The 22,291-nt window shown below is 44.4% G+C and overlaps 1 protein-coding gene across 8 annotated transcripts in view; it reads right to left on the bottom strand.

The window, feature by feature from the left end:
- Positions 1 to 22,291, bottom strand: part of HPCA (hippocalcin) — a 144,474-nt gene that overhangs the window by 6,031 nt on the left and 116,152 nt on the right. For all 8 annotated transcript variants that reach the window (XM_086955724.1, XM_086955727.1, XM_086955725.1 and 5 more), the window contains exon 4: positions 21,600 to 21,705. In XM_086955724.1, coding sequence (XP_086811850.1) covers positions 21,600 to 21,705 — 106 coding nt within the window. The remainder of the gene's footprint in view (positions 1 to 21,599; positions 21,706 to 22,291) is intronic.

Genomic DNA, 22,291 nt, shown 5'->3' with positions numbered 1-22,291 from the left:
GCAACAAAACGTTTGTCTTTCTGCCCGTACTTTGATACAGTCAACAGAAGATAAGTGCTCTTTTAGGATCAAGCAATGAAGACGTTGTTCCTCCTTGGAGGGGTGAGGTGAGGAGTAGAAGACAGCAAGGTGATGGATTGCCATATGTGGAAGGGGGTCTCTACCTTGGTCAAGAATGCCACTTCTGTGGTGAAGACTAATTTGCCCAGGAAGAAAGGTATATGGTGGTAACACGGAAAATGCCTGGAGCTCACTCAATTTACTGGCTGTCGTTATGGCCATGGGAAACACTATATTGATGGGAAGTAGATGACGCGAACAACTGTGTGTTGTCTCAAAGAGCATGTAGGTGACAACCAGATTAAGATCTCATGCTCCAGCCAACACCTTTTGTGATGCTACAGTGTGAACAGCACCTACAAAAAAAACAAGAGACCTGAGAAAGGTTGGCTGATCAGGTACATATAACAAAGAGAAACAGCCCAAAATGTACCTTTTAAATGTTTCCACAACAAGGTCTTGCTGGGCTGAAGACTAACAAAACAGGAGAGAATCTAATAGTAGTACATGCTTCAGTTGGATTTTTCGGGAGACACACCATGCAGCAAACGTCTCTCGCCATTCTGCATAAACGGATTTGGTTAATGGATGCTGTCAAGATTACACCAATAATTATGCAGTTCAATCTTCAAACAGAGGTGTAGGTAGTGCAGATACCCGAAGGGGCAGCCGGCTTGGAGGACATGTGCTCATAGTGAGGACAGTGTTGTACATGAACATCTAGCTAAGATTACTTGGGCCCGGTTTTCCTTGATCATTTTCAGTACTCTGGGTAGGGGTGGAAAGGGTTACAGGAGTCCTGCCCCCACCTCCTGTCCAGGTTGAAGCATCTCCGAGGAGGAGCTGCTGCGTGAACTAGATCGAGCCAGGATTCACCCTCATTTCTAGAAAATCCCCTAAGCCACCTGAGTTTATCTGCCAATTGTGATCCGCTATGCAACATTGGCTGAGCTCTTCCACCCTCGCATTTAGGGATCCTGCCAGATGCTGGACAATCAGAAAGATGCCCTGAGAGTTAAAGGTGCAGAGCCTTCTGGCACATGACCCACCAACCCACTCCACCCTGTTGCCTGCAGTACCACATGGCGGTTGTATAGTCCAGAGAACCTGCACCTGCTCCCCCTTGATGGTCAGGAACTACACCTTCAGAGACAAATAAATCACTCTTAACTCTAGCAAGTTTGATGTAGAGGTGAGCTTCTTCCGAAGATCAGAGCCTTCGGATCTTCATCTCTCCCAAATGACCTCCCCAACCCAGCAATGATACATTTATTAGGACTGTTAGTTCTGGGTTGGGTAAGGAGACGCGTCTGCCCCTGGTCCACTTGTGGTTGAGCAGCCACCACTGCAGGCCTTTTGCAGTCTACATTGACACCTGTATGAACTCTGATAAGTTCCCTTGGTGCTGAGCACTATGAAAAGTCAGATCCCACTGCAGGACCCACCTGGGGCAGTCCACTAGCAAGAGGCCAAAAAGCCTCAGAGCCAGTCTCACTGAGACCCTGGGCAAGGGGTGAAACATCAGGATCCTAGCCCATATGTCCTCGACTCGTTGAGGTGGAGGGAAGGCTCAGAAGAATACCATATCTAAGATGGCTTCAATGAAAGGAAGCCTTTGTGAAGAAGTCTGATGTGACTTTGGCCCTTTGATGGAAAAACCCAATGATGTCAACAGTGTGACCATTGTCTAAAGGTGGGTTACAGCTGTTTGAGGGGAACCCGCCTTCAGTGGCCAGCCATCAAAGTATGGGAAGACGTGCTTTCCCAACCTCTGCAGGTGGGCTGTAAACACCACAATTACCTTTGTGAACACACTGAGGTGCGCAGGTGCAGCCGAAGGGGAGTACAGAGAATTGAAAATGCTCTTGGCCTACCTGCAACTAAAGGTAACGTCTCTGGGACTGCAGAACGGGATTGTGAAAATATGCGGACCAGCGCTACCATCCTGTCTTCTGGGTCCAGGCAGACATAACTTGGGTCAGAGTAAGCATTTTGAACTTGTCCTTGCTGAGGAAGAATTTCAGAGGGCGCAGATCTCGGTCCTTTTTCAGCACCAGGAAATACCAGGATAACAGGCAGGCCCGACCTCTGATGCCGGCCACCGGTCTATAGCACCCTTGGCCAAGAGACTCTGAACCTCTAGAAGTAGGGGCAAGTCGTCCTCTAGGAGGTGCTGAGGTGTGTGTGGATTGTCTGGTGAGTAGGAAGGGTGGGGGTGTATCTGTGTCCACGATCTGAAGTATCCATTGGTCTAATATGATACTACTGCTTCCTATCGTGCGATCGTTTTTTGCCAAGAACAAATTAAATGGTTGTGCAGCAGCTGCAGGGAGAGGGGGCCTGGTGTTTGGATAGTATGCTGCTCCTGGGGCACTGGACAGGGCCAATCTGCTCCCTGGTCTCTACCCCGAAAGAACTGGGAAGCTTGTTGGTGCCGAGGCATGTTTTGACACTGCCTCTGCAGATATCCCGGACCAAAGCCTCAAAGAGGTATTCCTATTGGAGAGCTAAGTGAAGAGTGTGGACAGTGGCCTTGCTCTCTTCGAATTTCACTAAGGCCAAGTCAGCCTTTGCTTCAAACAAAACTCGAGGCACCAAAGGGCATGCCCACAGGGACTGCTGAACATCCAATGAAAAGCCCATGGAGTTAATCCAGGCATGGCTCCAAAGCACCACGCTGGTACCTACTGCCCTACTCAGACTGTCTGCCATGTCCGGATCTGAATGGATTTCATACTTTGTCGTAACTTGACCATCTAAGATTAGTCTTTGTAGGGTCAGTCTAATCTATTCTGAGACAGCTGGCAATACGTCCACCATTCTGTCCCACAAAGAGAGTACCTTCCAGGGAGATATCAGGTGCTGTTCTGAAGGAAAGACTATTGATGGAGGATATTTGTTTTGCAAATATTTCCATTCATTTGGATTTCCTGTCTGGTGGAGTGGTTGGGAACGAGATGGGATGGAGGTGGCTGGAGGATGCTTGTAGTACCAGCCTTTCCAGTGTGGGGTGCTGGAACAGAAAGTCAGTCTCCTCAGAGGCGGGTCCATGCCATCTCACTACTAGACTGTTGATTGGAGGGCACGATCTTGTTTCTGCCCAGGTGCCTGCTAAAACATCAATGAGCCTAATTAAAGGGTAACTTGGGTTCTTTCCTGGGCTGGGTGGGATTAAGAATTTTGGTTAACACATTGGTTTTTACTTTCTGCAAAGAAAGAGTAAGGTCAAGGATTTCCACTGCCCTCCGGATTACTGTGGCCACTGGCATCTTGAAGGTCACCAAATATATCCCCCTCTTCATAAACATACTCATCCTGGTGGGGCCCGGAGCATAGCACTCTCTGAACAGGGTGACTTCAGGGATGCATATTTAGACTTTTCTGTTTCTTGTGCGACCTTCTGGACATACCTGAACTCTACAACTTCCATTTGGAAGGCTAATGTGAGCAGCCCCAGGAACTAGAGCCCCTCTGCGCCCTCGACCATTTCTTCTTACAGAGTTTGGTGACAACCAATTTGCAAGGGTGAATCACAATTCCATCCACAACTGGGAGCCCAGAGCTAGGACATGGCTCCGAGTCGTGGGAGGTGATGAGGTGTTGCGTATGTCCATCACCGACCTCTGTCACTGACAGTCACAACACTGCTTAAACCCTGTAGTTTTTGGGCTCATATTTGCACACTGTTGGTTTGTGGGAGAAAGTCTGTCAAGAAGACCAATTGAAAGCTCTAGATCCAAAGATATTTACTCCCACTGGTCAAGAATATTCCGGCCTATATCAGAGACACCATGGATTTGATATCGAAGGTGGAAGGTTTGAATTTCAACCCTCATGAACAACTGCTCGCCACCTTCGATATCGAATCTCTCTATACTAATATTCCGCAGGACGAAGCCCTGGAGGTCATGAATGTTGTGTTGAATTTGAGAGAGCGTCCGCACCAAGTACCTACTGAATTTATAACCAGTCTAGCTAAACTGTGCCTAAAAAATAATTTTTTTAGGTTTAAAGAAAATCTGTATTTACAGATCTCAGGAGTAGCCATGGGCTGTTGCTTCTCACCTGAGATAGCAAATTTAGTCATGTCCCAATTTGAAGATAAGTGGATATATAGCGACACCAACCCATTTTTACATCATGTGGAGTTCTGGTGTCGCTATATAGACGATATCTTTTTAATTTGGAAGGGAGACCAAACTCAATTGTCAGAATTCCACAATTGGCTAAACTCACGGACCTTAGAGTTCAATTTCACTGTGTCTAGCGATCAAAATATAATCAACTTTTTAGACGTTTATGTTCAACATGAGGAAGGTCATCTAGCTGTTAGTTTATATACTAAACCGACTGACAAGAATACCTTATTACACTTTTCAAGCAGCCACCCCCGTTCTTTAAAAGAAAATCTTCCCTATGGTCAGTTCCTCCGGGTTAGGAGGAACTGTAGTTCCAAAGAGAATTATTTCCTCCATGCGGAAAAGTTAAAAGCTAAACTTATAGCAAGAGGATATCCCAAGAAACTGGTGAAGGTGGCCTTAAAAAGGGCGTGGTACACCCCACGTGAAACTTTGTTGGTACCCAAAATAAAGGATGAAATGAATATCCCCCTTACTTGTGTATTAACCTACGATCCTAGAGCGAACAAGGTTAAAAAGTTGATTTTAAACAACTGGAAACTGATTGAAAAGCTGGATATTCCGAAACCGCTTTTTGCCTTCAAAAAAGGAAAAAATATTCGGAATCAATTGGTTAAATCCACCACCAATAAATTGTCCCCTGCTAGAGATACTCGTGACTTGTTGAAACTGCCCCCAGTGATTGGTCACTATAGATGCCATAATTGTCTGGCATGTGGCTCTACTAAAGACTCTAAGCTAATTGAGATTAATGGCAAAATCCATCATCAAAGATCGTTCTCTAACTGTAACACAAAGTCCACCATATACTGTATAAAATGCCCATGTGAAAAGTTTTATATAGGACAAACGGTTCAACCTGTTAAAAAACGCATTTTACAACACATGTCCAGAATTAGATGCAATACATCTGGGGCTCCACTTGTACTGCATTATCTAAGAAATAACCACTCAGAAACAGATATGGAATGGTCAGTATTATGCACAGTTTCAAATACAAACAGAAGGGAGATCGAAGATAAACTCAACCGCTTGGAGGCCAGATTAATTGAAAAGTACCAAACAGCTAGAACTGGTCTCAATGACAGAGATGAGCTTTGGGCACTACTGCACTAGACTATGAAATATTTCTACGAGTGATATGTTCAGGCTGTTAAATAAACACATGTACACTTGTTGAATGTTTTTTGGTAACCTGTACTGACACTTCGGATATTTGATCTAATACTCAGTTCCATTTTTTTAATCCATGTTCAGATTGTAAGAGGAGCTGGCATCACACTGGGTTATAAGGTGATATTGTTGTATTTACTATTTTTTATTTATTTCATCTTTCCTTTCATAATTTTAATTGATTAGTATAGGTTTTTTTTTTTTTTTTTTTTCGGTATAACTCAGATTGAGGCTTTTACTTGGTGAAATTACATCTATGTGGAAGAAGACGCCAGGGTAGTCTTTCTTCTTACTTCTCACTCTATCCCGATGTACTCATCGCGAGAGCTGAATGTGTGGTGCTCTATAGTCCGTCTTCACTTGCAAGCTTTGGATATACGCGGGCGGCGTTTAAAACAGAACGGGATTGCTGAATCGTTCTCTGTATAGTTTGATGCAGCGAAGGGAGCCTCTGCGTCAAGGACCATAGCAATTCTAATGCAGGTAGGAGAATATCGTGTACGTTATGTCCGATACGTGGAGAGTGACCTGTACAGAGGTATAGACAATAGATGGATTTTTAGAGTCGGATATTTGTTTTTCTGTTGTAGGATTGACCTAATATATGGATATGGCTACCGTTCCCTAGATCTGAGAGACTCGTATTTAAAAGGTAAGCTTTATTGCTTGCAAGAGCCTCATTTCATGAGAAGTACCTGTTTCTTTAGGAATTGGTAGATGTCGGTCCTTTTGTCTGTTTTTCTTTTAGCTGCACTGATTAAAGCTACATGGTAGAGAATTCCTGACCACCATGTATGAACACAAGTTGTTTGTAAGTTTTTGGTTATCCCCTTTGGAATGTAGTGGTGGTATATAGGGATACACTTGTATATATATGTATATATAAGCCACGGGTGTTTTTCAGGATTCTAGTTTAAAGGTACTTGTTTCCAATTGGGTTTAATTTTCCTGTTTTGAGCACATTTTGGAAGGTTTTTTGCACACAGATTAAGAATGATGATGCCAAGGACCTCAGGATTAGTTATTTTATGATGTCAACTGTATTATGTGCATGATAAATTTAGTATGTTATCCCCGAGTACATTATTTGTATAAAAATTTAGTTATTTGTTTGTTTTAGGTATGACACTGTTGTTTGCCCTTGTAGTCCTGATGAGGCCTGATTTAACAAGAGGCTGAAACGCGTCGACACAGCTTTTTTGAAGACACCAATACAAACTTAAATATGTTTTGATCAGGATAAAAATCTGATAAGGAATGCTGGAGAAAAGGAGGTCAAAATAGGTTTAACCTCATACATTCCTTTTTTGGTTTGTTGTGGTGATCTGAGAATAAGGAAAGTTTTTGATTAATTGTGGACAAACTTCCTTTGTTGAAATAAGTAGGGCAAAAGAAACTCTAGTGGGGTTTTAAGCAAATTGTGTTTAATGTAAATGTACTATATTTGTTTGTTTGTATAGATATGTAAAAACTGTATATATATATGTGAACTGTGAGATAATTACCTTTGTGGAGAAATTTGGTTTACATTAAAAGAATTGGTTAAACCATATATGTGAACCTTATCTGTGGTGGCTCTCGTACAGGAGAAACTCTATTGTTCAGAATTTTCTGTAATTTAGTTTTGTTGGAAATGATCAAACCCAAAAATGGATAATTTATGGTATCCATTTTTGATAACTAGTTAGGTGTCTAACTATTCCGTAGGCTTTGCCTTCTTTATTCCTAGATCCAAAGATAGTCATTGATGCCAGCATGCATTGGTGGCGCACATTTGGGGGACTGGAACTCGCATTCATCAGTGATGGGACGGATCAGGCATGGAGCTGCACGATGCCACTTAACGACACAAGAGGGAACTGCTACTAAAGTTTCCAGACCCAGTGTGGCGCCTGGCGAAACTCACAAGGTGAGGTATTTACGGTTAGAAGTCTTTATCAGAAAATCTCTATCAGAAAGAGTATATTAACACAGCCTCCTGGGAACAATTATCCTGGAAAAGGGCTGACTACTAGGGACCACAGAACTATCTCCCTTTGTTGGACCTAGCATGGAAGTTTCAAACTTGCAACTTGTTCATTTTGATGTTGGCAGTCATCCTTTCTATTTCAACCTTTCTTCCTGTAGATGCCAATCTTTCTTAAATTTGCCTGACCTGTCTATCTTATTATCAGTTCTCAGAAGCTACTTTCCTTCACTTTTTCCACGTATGACCTTGTGTCATCAATTCTGTCACACATTCTCCGGCCTCTTTATTATCCACGTGTTTTACCTTTGAAGCTGTAGAGCTCCTGAAGCTGCACTATTATGAAGCAGAGGTCTCTTCTGTACTAGAAGAGCATGAAGAAAGGGCAGTGATAGCAGGAAAAAATGGGCGGGAAGTGATAAGACATCTATCAGAGGGCCTGTCCTAAGGAGACCTTGTGCGAGAGCAGCTTGTCTGTCTGCTCTGTCTATTGGGGGTCTGTTACTTGTTCCTGGTTCTGTGCCATCCTCCCCATCAGGTTGAGAGTCAAGGACAGCAACCATCTGCAGATACTGACTTTTCCTAGGAGGGTGGACACTCTTGGTAACAGCTAAGCAACTGTAATATCTGTAACCTCTGATTGTATTCACAGTTGTTCATTTGCTACCTTTCAGAGTTGCTTATCTGCAAATGCTTGTTTTATTTGATGCTATTAGGTGTACCGGAGAAAGGAGTTTAGTGATACCACCTGTGCCACAATTATGATGCGTTTTCTTGGGGTCACAGGGCAGTCAGAGGTAAAATTACAATAATTAACTGTGGATCCTGCAGCCCACGTTATCCTACTGGGTTTGATCAGCTGTGCTAGATTCTTTCTTGAAGCACTCAGCTCAAAGTGCTTTAAAGTCTTTTTTTTTTTTACAAGTTCACTTTGAAACCAAACTAATGGCCCTATTAGTTTTGGAATGTTGTGACTTTATGGTTTCAGAAACTGTTCACCCGCGATGATACTCACTATTCCCAAAGATGCCTAGAGGATTTACCACCCAAGGAAATGGAGTCTGCACACGACTGATCAGTAAACTATTTCTTAAAGTGGTGCTATCCAACGAGAGGGGAAGGGGATGTACAATTACCCTCGCCTGTTGGTGCAGTCACTGGAGTCCTAGACCAGTAGATTCTGGACAACTTGGTGGAGCTAGTGGCTGTCCAGGGTGCTAGTTTACATTAATGCTCTCTAGTCGCTCAAAGGGGGTCAGAGATCAATATTTCGATATCCACTGATAATGGTACAGATTCCCAGGTGGCGGGAGGGCCCACAAAAGGAACATGGAAGTGCAGTAGTCACTGGATTACCAACCAGTACAAGCGACTTCAAGTCATATATGGGTTCCTTAATGTTTTGTTGAGCGAAGTAAGGCAGAAGAGTCTTCTCAGCCTGGAACATAGTCCTTTCATGTATCCCAAGTAACATCATGGAGTTTATGAGGATACAAGAATCCCCCAAAAATAAAAATTTACTATTCAGCAACATTGCCAACTAACTCTTTGGCCAAAAATGTAGATTACAGTAAACATTTGATAACTCTTGTGGCTGTAGAAGTATTAATAAACATATTACAAAAACAGAGAGGAAAATATGATAAAAAAAGGTTAAAGCAACCAAAACCTGGAAAAAAACTGTTCCTAAATAACATCTCTGAATCTTTCAAGCCTCTCTATACAATACACACTTCGTATGTGTCGTAATGTCATCACTTCCTTACATTGCCTCACCTCCACAGCCTTTCCTAACTCTTCCCTCATCCTCCATAACAACCTTCGTGTCACTGTTCCTGTGCAATCAAGCCACCCAAGAAATAATGCACCAACTGATATCATAGAATCTCCTCTGATCTCCTGAATTTGTGCGCATTCACTTCTTAACCAAAACGAGATTCTTGACGCTTACCCAGACACCGACTTTAAATCTAGAAACTTTCTTAATTAACATGGGTTTGTTTCCGGAGTTAGCCTTGGTTTTAGCTACCTGCCACATACACTGTACAAGCCCTATCTTTTTCACCACCCACAGGATCCAAAATGCACATAATGCCGAGTCCATCTCCCTGCCTAGCATCAATTCAAATGGTAAACTCCAAGTCGCTACATGTGAATTAGTCCTGTATAACCACATTAGATCTCTTAACCATCACTGCATCTGTCCTGTTTCTGTACATACTGTGGCTGCATTCAACTTGCACCTTTTTAAATCGTTCTACTTTGCGATTGCTTGGACGATGGCACAGCGCTGTTGTTGCTGCACAACATTATCCGTACATATTTCTTCTGGAATTTAGTTCCTTCCAGAAACCACTCGAAAACAAACTGGTTTTGTCCTTCGTTGTTGGATTTGACACACATCTGATCTGCATCCATCTTGACAAATGGTCGACCAATACAATGAAATGGCTTATTTGCACAGGAAGTACTGGAAATGGCCATAGGAAATCCACTCCCAACCTCTGCCATTTTCTACTTGGGCTACAAAATATTCCATGAGTACTTCATTGGTCAATCACCGGTCACTATTCTAGCACCTCACACATCTTTTCACCGGTCTTTCAACTTACCGTCGATACCAGGCCACTAGTGATCATTTCTAACATTCCTTTTAGTAATATTACTCCCTACAGGGGCATTCTTCAGTCTTGTAGAGACACTATGGCGCTGGAAGGTTGCGTCCGTGGCGTCGAGGGGATCTGAGCTCCTGCTTCATGGTTTGGAGCTATCCGTTCCGTTGTTCCGGGTTGTCCAGGTGACACAGCTCAAACCCCCATACACGGATTGTTGCACTGCTGGAGTACTCGAAGTCTTTTGTTTTATCTTATGAAACCAGGCCTGGCATTGTTCTGTCCCTCTTTTCAACAATGAAGCAATTTGTAACATCAGCAAACCATTTAAAACTTTGCATAAAACTCACACAAGCCAAGAAAAGAAAGCAATTGTTTGTTGTTCTTTGGAGCTGGGGCCCCAATTATATTCAGACTAAACTCAGCTTCAGCCTAACGCATTCCTTAGGCAAGATGTACCTCAAAAGCTCTGTTTTCCTTACTTTAAAGACACACTTGTCTCTTAATGTGATGACTTTTCTTCTAAAATTGTCAACACCTGCTAGATTGCTTTGTCATATTCTGGTTCAGTCTCTGAGAGGAAACGGTTACCTACCCTGTAGGCATCTGTTCACAGCAGCCAGTGCTGCAGTTTCACATGCTCTTCATACTCCTGTCACCTAGTGTTGGGCTGGGACATTCGTAAATTGTTTTTCTTCGAAGAAGTATTTTTCAGTCGCGCAGTATCGCGACTCCTCCCTCAGCTGGCAATGCACATGGAGGTAACTTTAGATTGTTTTCTGCACAGCGGGTGTAAGTAGCATTGAGCGGTGAACACTGCATGATGCAAATATGTATTGCACAAAGAGGATAATAACTGAAAAAGCAAAGAGCTCTGTGATCCGAGCCACATGCTTTCGGGGAGGAGAGTGGGTGCACGTGAATCTACAGCATTACACGCTATCAACAGATGCTTTGAGCATTAAGTAACGATTTCAGTTTGTAGCATGTGCTGCTGTGGATGTACATGCTTTGCATAGACTGTCAATTAGTACCTTTCTACAGGCAGTGGCTAGCGGGTGGATGATGCAAATGCCTGATATAAGGACCTTAGGACCATCTGGCTACCAAAGCCTGTTATCTGGCTAAAACGTACTCACAGTAGAGTTTAATAATCGTGTGGGGTGGACCATGAGGCAGCCTCACATAGGTCAGCTAGAGGAATGTTTCTTAAGCAGGCCATGTTGAAGCCTTCTTAGGAGTAGAGTCCTAGGGTAACAGAGGACTCTCTTGGCTTTTTGATTGCAAATTTGGATACACTGGACTATCCATCTAGCAATTTCTTCTTCTGATATAGATTGGTACTTGAGAAGCAATTACCCACGCGATGGGCTCCATGGGGGGGGCTACAGGCTGCCCACCTTGTTTGCTTAATCCTAGCGCCGAGGTAGGACCTGGTGACAGGTACCTGCAGGCAAGATGTACCCTCCACCCCAAACTTAGAAAAGTGACACCTTCCGCAAAGCAGCAGGTTTTCCTGCCACCAGGCCGTGATGGGTTTATAGATGCAGTAATAGCCTTCTAGAACACGGACACACCTTGGCTAACGCAAAAGCAGCTTTAGGTCACGGGCAATCTGCTGGGTAGAACTTTCCCAATAAAAGTAAGCACAAAGGCTTGGCTGTTGCCGTTTTTTGTTTTAAAAGAAAAGCTTGTGAAATGATTAACCCTAATCCATGTTTATATCAGTAAGTGTAGTAAAATACACAGCTTGATACGCATGGAGGCCCACCAAATTGCGGTTTACTTCATGCCCTCATGTACATTCAAGTGTGCTTGCATTATCAGAAAACAGGAAGTAAAGCAGACAGCTCATGCGATGAGACGGTTGATAAACAGGTAGATATACTAGTGTTCCCATTAAGGCCAGGTAGACAGTTGAGCTCATTCCATCCATGTGAGATGTGTTATAATTGCCTTCCAATGCGCTTAGTCACCGCCGTCATAATGTGCCCAACTTTTCTTCTGTTTTATGAACTGAACAAGTCTCGTGTCTCTACCACACCCTGAGCTCAATGCACGCATTACTCATGCTCAGCAAGGTGCTGCTGGATGGTGAAACAGGACTGGATGGTAAATTGATATTGACAATGCATGTACAGTTATACACTTCCTGATTAGAGGTGTTCACACAGGTCCCTGGGACTCTGCAGTAGTTGGGCCAGTGCTGTCAGTGAAATATTCAATCTCTTGGTTGTGTGCAGGCCTGTGATTAGGTATTGTATGGGTAGACGCCTACACACTAAACATGTACTGAAAACGCAGCGGCAAGGGTCAAGGAGTCAGTCGCAGTCAAGCCCACCACTGGCCGCCACAGCACTTGCGCTGTCTTAGTGGTGCCGACACCAGAACACCTGCGATGGTAGTCTCAAGGATAGCATCCACGTGCCGGGCAGTGGCGATGACTGGGGCCATTGTGTCCAGCTGTCCACTTACCACCCGCACAATGCATGGAACACAGGGCATGTCCCATTCCTGCTGCGCACAACTATGTCTGTCAGCCAGGCATCACTGCTCATCATCTTCAGGCATGAAGTACCACATTGCGGTTTGACCCAAAATTGCACACTATTTCTAAACCAGGCCCATCCACTGCCTGTTCCCTCCCTACACAGTTATTCCAACCAACACCCCTCCCAACCACCCCCCCATTTGCTATAACTCCCCCCCAAGGGCACCACCTAGGCCCTTCAAAAGATCGCTCTTCTATAGCCACTCATCACCCCTCACCCACTTTTGAACAAAGTTAAAACCAAGAATATAAGCAGACAGCCACTGATGTGTGGCGATGAGTGAGTGAACCACATTTAAGATGGTGCACACATTTAGCATTTCCTGGCCCGCACTAGAATCTGTATGTGTAAAGCCATCATACTGGACTCACTCTAGAATATGTGAGAATGATCACCACAGTATCATGTTCCATCCTGGGACCTGTGTGCAAATATCCAAACCCATGTACCACTCTAGAACCTGTGTGCACACTTGCCACCTCGGATTCCCCTGTATGAGCCTTTGAGCATAATGCTATCTTGTCAACTCTAAGCTCTACAGAGCTCAATCTTAACTCAGTAAGGTGCTATGGAGAGATGCTATCTAGTGTAGTGGAAACCGGGCTGTCCAAAGTCAAGAGAGTGCGAGGAGAGATGGTTCCTAAAGAAATGAAGGATCTATTGATCTGAAGTCAGAAAATAAAGGAGTGTCTTATAGAGCAGGAACAAGCTAATCATCCAGGAATATATACATGTGTGAGTATATATATATATTTATATATATATATATATATTTTTTTCATCAAAAGGAAAGGAATAATTAGCGCTCCAGGATATTTGTTTCAAGCTTTTTAATCCAGTGCTTTTACTGCCAACACCATCAAGTTCTCCCAAACCAACACGTTTCGACCAGATTGGTCTTGACCACGGTCTGGTCGAAACGCGTTGGTTTGGGAGATCTGGATGATGTTGGCTGTAAAAGCACTGGATTAAAAAGCTTGAAACAAACATACTGGAGTGCTAATTATTCCTTTCCTTTTGATGAAAATACGTAAAGCGGACTTCCATTCCTGATCCGCACTACTCGCACCTATCGTGAGTGTGCTGTGAGAATATATATATAAATATATAAATATATATATATAAAAATAAATGTATGTATATATTCATTTGCAGCGTTTTTCATGTCCAAGCGTCATGTGCTCTGTTTGACATTATATACGGTGATTTCAGTACGGCGCCCGGTTTGTGTGAAAAAAATGTGTCACATTGGCTTAACTACTGGAATAAACAGAGTGGTTTAAAGAGTGGGTATCCTGTGCTCTGTCCGAGCCCAGGGGCGGATTGGCAAGGCGGGCATTCGGGAATGGGCCGAAGGGCCGGTGCCTCAGTGCCCTCTGTGGGCCGTTTTTTTTCTCCCCTGTCCACTCACCCAGTCCACAGAGAGTGGACTAGGAAAGGGGAGAAAAAAAACCGGCCCACAGAGTGCACGTAGACAGAGACACAGAAAATGAAAGCAGCCTCGCTGTGCGGCCAGACAGCGATTGTCAGCTGTGGCCTCTCCTTCACCCCTACCCTGCCAAGCAATCAAGCTGAGGCTGGGCTGGGGAGGGGTGATTGTTTGCAATAATCGGCCTCCCTGGGGGCCAGGTGTTTCTCAGGCCTTTGAGCCATTTGCACCTCGGCCCCCTGGCGCCCATGCAGCCCAGAAACGGTGTTAGTCTTAGCACCTCGCCCACAGCCCTTCACATTCAGGGCATAGTGGACGAGGAAGAATGGGTCTTGCTGTGGGGGCCTGGTGATGTTTGGAATTTTTTTGTTTTATTTATTAATTTATGCGATTTTATATAGCGCAGACTTTACCCGAAGGTGTCAGAGCGCTTCACACTAGGAACAGCAATAATACATGAGGAGAAAATTATAAGTGGACAAATTACAAAAGGAAACGTTAAGTTACATGAATCAAAAGTGACAATAGTGAGCAACCAAAATACAAGAGGAGCCAACGATACATTACAGGAGGAAAAAGTGATATGTGTGCAGGTTACAAAAGCGTACAAAATACAAGTATAAGTATAATACTGCAATTAATGGCAGACACTCCAGCACAAGAACAAACGTTACGTAGGCAATGGTGGCACTTGTGCAAGTATCTAAAGCAAACAAGAGAGAGGTAGCAAACAGTGTGTTACAAGAGAAAAGTGATGTGTGCAAGTTACAAAAGGGTACCATACACAGGTACAAGGGTAATACTACAGTAAATGGTAAATACTCAAACTGCCAGAACACACTGGGAAGGCACTTCCCATGCACCAGCTTCACCTCAGCCTCCCCCCTGGGTACCTGGCTACCTTGGATGACCCAGAAAGCTGTGTTTTGTGCTCCCCTGCCAGGACATTTTCCAAAGGCCTGGAGGGTTGATTAATTTACTAATTGCAGGGGCCTTACCTCTGTTCAGGTGCTCCTGTGCTGAAGGTCTGGGGAGGGCTAAGTAGGTTAGTAATAGCAGGGGCTTTGCTGCTTTTCAGGTGCTCCTGTGCTGGAGGGCTGGAATAATTTTGTGACAAAAAGGGGCCTTGCTATTTTTTTTAGTTGCTCAGCATGTAGGACATTGTCACCTTGGCCCTGTGTCCTGTTCAAGAACAGTATCCTCCCACTTTCATTCCTTGTCTGTGCAAATGGTGTTTCATGAAAGGGCACGCCCCTTGAATGTGGGCCACGCCCCTTAAATGTGGGCCACGCCCCTTAAATATGGGCCACGCCTCTTGAATGTGGGCCACTTTTTTCGTCAGTGCCCGGGCCGAATTGTGATCCCAATCCGACCCTGTCCGAGCCTGTTTTACTCATGAACCGGTCGTGGTTGGGACGTATTTAGGTTTTGTTGGTATTGTACCTGATACGTCCCCTCATTCAGGTGTACCACGAAGGCCAACGTTATTGGAAGGATTGTATGAAAGTACACACCGCGGAGCGGACCCCTGAAGGCTGCCCGCAACCGGAGCATCGGAAGGCACGCGAGGCTGCAGGTGCAGCGTGACGTGGTAATTGGAGCAATTGGGAGAGGGGCTTGCAGCAGACAGCGGACGAGACAGGTTTGCTAGCACCTGCACCACTGAAAGCTTTTCCCGTACTTTGGCCGTCGATTTTAAAAGAACGGAAGGATTTGCGACATTGGTAAGAAGAGGATATTGGTTCTGTGCCGTGAGACAGGCCATATATTGTTACGTACAGCCCGATAGTGACCTGGACCATTTGTAGAGAATCGGCCCTTTCTAGTTCGGTGGAATGGGGCGCAATACAGTTACGAGCTGGGTGGCCTCATTTTACATTCAATATTTTGTTGGCGCTTGAAGTAAGAATAACTTGTGAAATTGTAACCCTGATAAACAATGTAGCGCAACATTTGTTGATTTGAGAGGATCAGCTATCTTCCCATGCTGTGCACTCCCATGCAGCGTTACAAGGGACTGGAGACGCTCCTAATAGGTAAAAGCAAGGATAGTGAACAACATTGGCGGGTTTGGGTTGAACTTGGGCAGCAACAGGAGGGGAGAAAGAAGCTTTTGCTACTTGCACGCAGAAAGTGTAACGCCTCTAAATGAGTATGGATGAATTTCAAATGTTTATAATTTTCCGTTCTTTTAGTGGTTTAAAGTATAGTTGGGCACTCTGTATTCACAACAATAATGATTTTACCAGGCACGTAGCGCGTCACGGATTCTGTGGTTTTCTGCATCATTCTGGTGTACTGCTGGGTGTGTTGCATTAATTGAGGTTTCACTGCAAAGATCACACACTGGTCTTAGGTATTTAACCGGAGACCTTCCGGGTGTAAACATCGATGGGTGCAGTCACTAGCGGTATTGCATTTATACAAAGCAGTAGTTGTGGTATTTTAAGTGTTACAGGGTTGGCATGGACAATGTTAAAATAAGTTGTCACTGATTAAATTAAAAAGACTGCAGTATTTGCAGCGTTTTTTCATGTCCATACAACACATGCTCTGTTTGACATTATATAAGTTGATCTCAGTATAGCGCCCAGTTTGATTAAGTGATACGAGTCAAAATGTTTCTCTGTTGTAGAACTGAGTTGGATAAGCTTTTGCTCAAGCACTTGCTTACCTTTTACAGGTAGAGTGTCATAAAGGGAAATGGAGTAGAGTGGAGTGTTGTAGAGTGGCGTGGCGCAGAGTGGCGTGGCGCAGAGTGGCGCGGCACAGAGTGGCGCAGCGCAGAGTGGCGCAGCGCAGAGTGGCGCAGCGCAGAGTGGCGCGGCGCAGCGCAGAGTGGCGTGGCGCAGCGCAGAGTGGCGTGGCGCAGCGCAGAGTGGCGTGGCGCAGCGCAGAGTGGCGTGGCGCAGCGCGGCGCAGAGTGGCGTGGCGCGGCATAGAGTGGCGTGGCGCGGCATAGAGTGGTGTGGCGCGGCGCAGAGTGGCGCGGCGCAGAGTGGCGTGGCGTGGCATAGAGTGGCGTGGCATAGAGTGGCGTGGCATAGAGTGGCGTGCCATAGAGTGGAGTGGAGTGGCGTAGAGTGGCGCGGAGTGGAGTGGCGTAGAGTGGCGCGGAGTGGAGTGGCGTGCCGTAGAGTGGCACGCATTCCAGCGGAGTAAAGTGTTGTAGAATCCAGTAGCGTGGTGTGAGGTGGCACAGAGTGGATTGGCATTGAGAGGACGGGCATAGAGTGTTGTAGGCTGAAGGGGAATGAAGTGGCATAGAGTGGAGTAAAGTGTTGTAAAGTTGAGTAGCATGTGGTCTAGAGTGGAGTGGCAGAGTGTCGAGGAGTGTTTTTAATTGACAGAGGGGCATACAGTGCAGAGCATACAGTGGAGGGGTGTAGAGTGTCAAAGGGTTAGAGTGGAGGAGCATAGTGTCATACAGTAGATGTGGGTAGAGTGGAGGGGCTTCGAGTGGAGTAAAGTGTCATGGAGTGACATAGACAGAGTAGAGTGGCATTGAGTGTTGTCCAGTAGTGTGGCATAACGTGGCACATAATGGTGTGGAGTGGCGTAGAGTAGTGTATAGTGTAGTGGCAAATTACGGATAGAGTACAATGTTGTAAAGTAAAGTGATGTAAAGGAGAGGAGATTAGTATACAGTACAGTGGCATACAGTGGAGTGTGCATGGTGAGGTAGTGCACTGCCATTACAGAGAACACAACTGAAATGACCATTACATTTGCACAGAAATACAGTTTTACTGATAAAACTATACAGCGCACAAAAAATGTGTGGAAATGGTATCACCTAGTGTATTGATTTGTTTTGATCGTATTCAAATGTTTCCAGCACACTTCAGAATTACAAAAAAAGTGCTTAATTTCTGCTTTCCTGATTCTGAGATATTTTAAAATATTTGCACAGTTCATTTAGACATTTACATTTTGTTGTGTTCTAGAAAAAAGCCTTTAATAAGCAAATAAAATACATTTGTAAAGCGCATAGTACACAAAGGTGTCCCAGTGCTAGCAAAACACAAAAGCTGTGACAGAGGCAAAGAGAGCAAATGAAAAAAGACAAGAAAACCCTACACAGAATCAAATGGAAATAAGCCACTCCTTTTCACACCCTCAGATTGTCAGACATAGCCTCTCACTTTGTAGTCAGAGAAAGAAGAGTAAACACCCAGCTCTCTTGGAAGACAGAGCCTGACATTTAACCTCTGACTTGAATGCACAGCAAATGTGACAAGATTAGAACAAAATTTTTAAGGCCTGCTTACAGAAAGTGAGCACTGTGGAAGTATACAGTAACTCAAACTGAATGGCCTAAAACAAATAATGCCAGAAAATAGAAAGCAATCAAATGTGAGTTATAAACCACAAAGCCAATGGTAAGCAATGAGCGGAATGCATTCCTAGGTCAACTTTCCAAATGTCCCCAAGATGTCTTTAGCAACCGGAGAGCTGTGCTGTCTGTTAGGCTACAATCAAAACAAACAAAAGGAGTTTCCGTGTTTTCATCCGTTTTGATGTACAAGTTTAAACTTGGGGGACTGATAGGTTTACTCTTTTGAAAAATGACTCAAATTAATCAACTTGCACCTGTTCTGCTTTATAATGGAATCTTCTTAGCCTATTGAGTAACCAAACTTCTGTCCAAAATACAAAAGGTATTTATAGTATACAGCCAGAGACTTTTGTGAACAACGTGAATGAAGCGGGCAGAAGGCAACCCTTTAGTTGAAAGAAAAAGAGGGACCTCTATGAAACGAAGAAGAAAGGTTCCTTTGACTTATTTCAAGAAACCAGAAAATGACAATTTTTTATGGTTCACTGTATTTACATTGTGCATGATAGTGTAGGGAAAAATTCCAGAATTAATTCACTGCTACACCTCAATCCTATGCTGCTTAATGACAGCGCCTTTATGCCTTATGTGAAACCTGCATTTATAAATTAGATTTACATTCAACTGTAGGGAGGAGAAACACAGCCCCATGTATCCCTATCAATGGTATGTAAACGGGTTTTTGAGTTGATGGGGGAAAAAAAAGAAAACTCCTTTTTTCAGAATCAACTTCCCTGCACAACCGAAATAAACCACTGAAGAGAAACATTAACATGTTCAATCTACAGTCTAGTTCTGTATGCAAGCTGGAAGGGAGGGAACACTACGGTGGTGTTGTCTGTTTAAAGTGCATCACAGTCCACTTTCTCCTTAGTGATGACGAGAACATCTTTATTTCAATAAAATAGTCTTGAATACAGAATAAAGTTCTCAAATTTTTCAGTCCTGGTGCCATGAGGAACCCTATAAAAAAAAAGCCACTCCCTCTCGCTGCAGGTCTAAAATCCATCAAAGTCACATCTTGGTGCTAGGGGAGAGAAAATTCAGAGGTTTCTTCCTGCCTTGGTAATAATTACTTGTATCCTGAGTGGGATGGGTATGCCCAGACGTAGGTCCCATGCTCTCCATGCCACTGAAGTCAAGCTATCCTGGATGATAAGGGGTGAAACCCCGAAACAGGCCCTAGGATACTTGTTTACAGAACAGGGAGGGCCTGGCCTGGCAGTTCGGGCTGGACTGTTCCCATTAAGCGCAGGGTCAAGACTGATTTGCATATGGCTGGGTTCAACTGGAATGGCATGGGGAGCAAAAACAAAATGAATTTAGACCCAGATCTCTGTACTGGGGTGAATGTATAACATTGCTCTGCATTCTGTCCATCAATTGATCTTCTTGCATACCGTCCCAGAAAACTGATCCCAGCCAGCTAAAAAGATAATATCTCAAATCTAATTAGCCGTAGATCCACCTAGAAGTTTACCCCATCAGCATACATAAGGTATTGTTCTGTAATTGGCCTGTGCTGTGACATTGAGAAGGGTGACCAGTGTCTGCTTTGTTCAGAGATGTAGTGCCTTTGCAGTGGTGGCTCCTCCGCTAAGGTGGAGGAGTGTTGTCCCACTGCTTCAGCTGCCAGCGGAAAACAAAAAATACGATTATAATAACCTTCGTTATTATGATTTTGTTTTTTGTATTTAGCTTGCAGCTGAAGAAAGGGGCTGGGCTTCCCGTGTCGCAGGGGGAGGAGTGGTGGCAGCACCTAAAATGCACATGACTGTTTGGCTGGCATCTTGGACCGCCCACAGTGTCACCGGCTCTCTGCATGTTCTCCAACCAGGCTGTGTTACAGCCTGGGTGGAGAACATGTACAGAATGTCAGCCCCTGTTTGAGTGCTGAACCACGGTGCTCAGACCAATCACAACGCTGCTAAGGCAGCATTGTGATTGGTCAGGGGATTCTGAGCAGCTGTGGGCTTTCTGCCGAGAAGGAGGACAGAGAAAGAAGAGGAGGTGGATCGCGGTAAAGAGGTAAGTGCTATTTTTTTTATTATTCCTCCCCTTGTTCTCTGTCCCACCTCTGGTCAGTAGCTGTCGCTATGGTGCCTTTGATTTTCCTTGTTGGGCATCGTCCTCCTTTTCTGCACTAAAGGAAGGGGCAGAAAGGACCGCTCAAGTCACCCACTAATCTCGGTTTTCAGTGCCCGCTTTCCGGGTGCTCCAATTGACTCAAGTGAGATTACCAGTTCTCACAACCCATCATCATCCAACAATCTCCATTTCTTTATTTATTCAAACTATTTCTATAGCTCTGACTTAGCCACAGGGCAGTGGAGCCCTTTACAGATAACAGTGGTCTCAGTCTTGCATTAGGAGAGATTGCAAGTGTAAAACTTAATCAAGGAAATAAAGTCTGAAGTGGGGTGGACAGTAGGACAAAAGGTAGATTTTGGCAGAATTTCATTGCTTGAATCCCACTGACACTTCACTCTACCTGACTAACTTCTGGGCAGCTGCTGGCTAGAGAATATGCCATTACAACATGCAAATCTATGGAAGGCAAATGCTGGAAAATGACAGTTACAGAGAAGCAGCTGTCTATGTCACCTAAGGAGTTGGGGGGGAAAGATTTGCTAAATGACAGCAAACACATGTTTCACTACTAAAAGAATTGTTGTAAGCAGGATTACTTTGATTTATCCCCAAGACTTCCACGTGGGGCACTACTGAAAGCATCGACTGACAAGAGTTGTGTAATTGAGTTCCCCCAGTGGGGAGTGTAAAGAATAATACCAGAGGAGACCATGTAAGGAGGGGCCCCAGAGGGGACACTACAAAGGGAAGCTACACAAAACCAACAAATACCCAAATGTGGGAAGGTAACAAGACTGGAGTAAGGATGCAGTCTGTCTCTTTCCCTGAGATCAATTAACTTGCAAAGCTATCTGACATTTTAATGATAGAGTCTGCGCTATACAAACCATGAATAAAAGGGGCCCTTCTGGGGGCTCCCCCCTGTGCAAGGGGAGCCCCCAGAAAATATCCACAATGGTCTCTCAATGTCCCCCAAGGGTCCCATTTGGATGTACGTAGGGTCTTCAGGGAGGCAATAGTACATTTTTTGCAAGTTTTCGCAAAGAGTTGATCCTTTAACCAAAATAATTTATAGGAGATACCTGGAACATAATGAAGGAAAACTGGCTCATCTGCACACACAGCATCGCCACTGTGGTCTGGAATAACTACCCTGCAGCACCAGGCCACTTCCCACCCCCGAACAACCCTGCACCCTTGACCACCCAGTCCCATTTGCCACCCCGTATTCAATCTACCGTCATTATTTGTGTCCATCTGGCGGAAGATCTTTTCTGTTCTTTTTTCTGGAGTGGACTCATCTTCCGGCATCTTCATTACAGAAGACACCATCTTGTAAATGGCCTAAAACAGGGAAGAGTAAAGAGGAGGGGTAAAAGCAACAAAAAATTAATACCCAATGCCCTAAAAACACCCACAAAAGGAAAACTGCTCAAAAGTAAAGACATGCAGAACACCCGCACACCAAATTCCTTACACTAAAAACTTGAGGATATCAGGCCCCGCCAGAAAATGTGTGAAGACTCACTAATGCACAAAGAGCTGGCACGAGGTAGTTACAAATTAAATGAATAGGAACCATGGATAAAAGTGCTTTATAAACTCAAATAAATAGGAGATGAACAATTTACTCACATTCAGTAACCCTCTTTCTAGGAGATACTCTATCTAACCACACATTCCTCACCTTAGAATACTCCCCTGGTGCCAGATTTGATCAGCAGTGGTGGTGTCATGCAGCTCTGCATTCGCTCCACACTGCTCCGGCAGTGCTGGAGCTGAACGGCTTATAAGCTCCACCCTCGTGTGCAGACACCAGTTTCTTATTCTCAGCTAACACTCGATTACAGTGTCCTGGATATAACCTGGTAATGGTTCAGGTGTTTAAAAGACCATTCCACAGAACAGGGAGGTGGGAGGACAGTGGGGA

The sequence above is a fragment of the Lissotriton vulgaris genome, chromosome 2_1 (assembly GCF_964263255.1).
Source record: "Lissotriton vulgaris chromosome 2_1, aLisVul1.2, whole genome shotgun sequence".
In the NCBI taxonomy this organism is placed as follows: domain Eukaryota; kingdom Metazoa; phylum Chordata; class Amphibia; order Caudata; family Salamandridae; genus Lissotriton; species Lissotriton vulgaris.
Note: the sequence above shows the minus strand (reverse complement) of the source record. Positions and strands in the feature narration are given on the sequence as shown.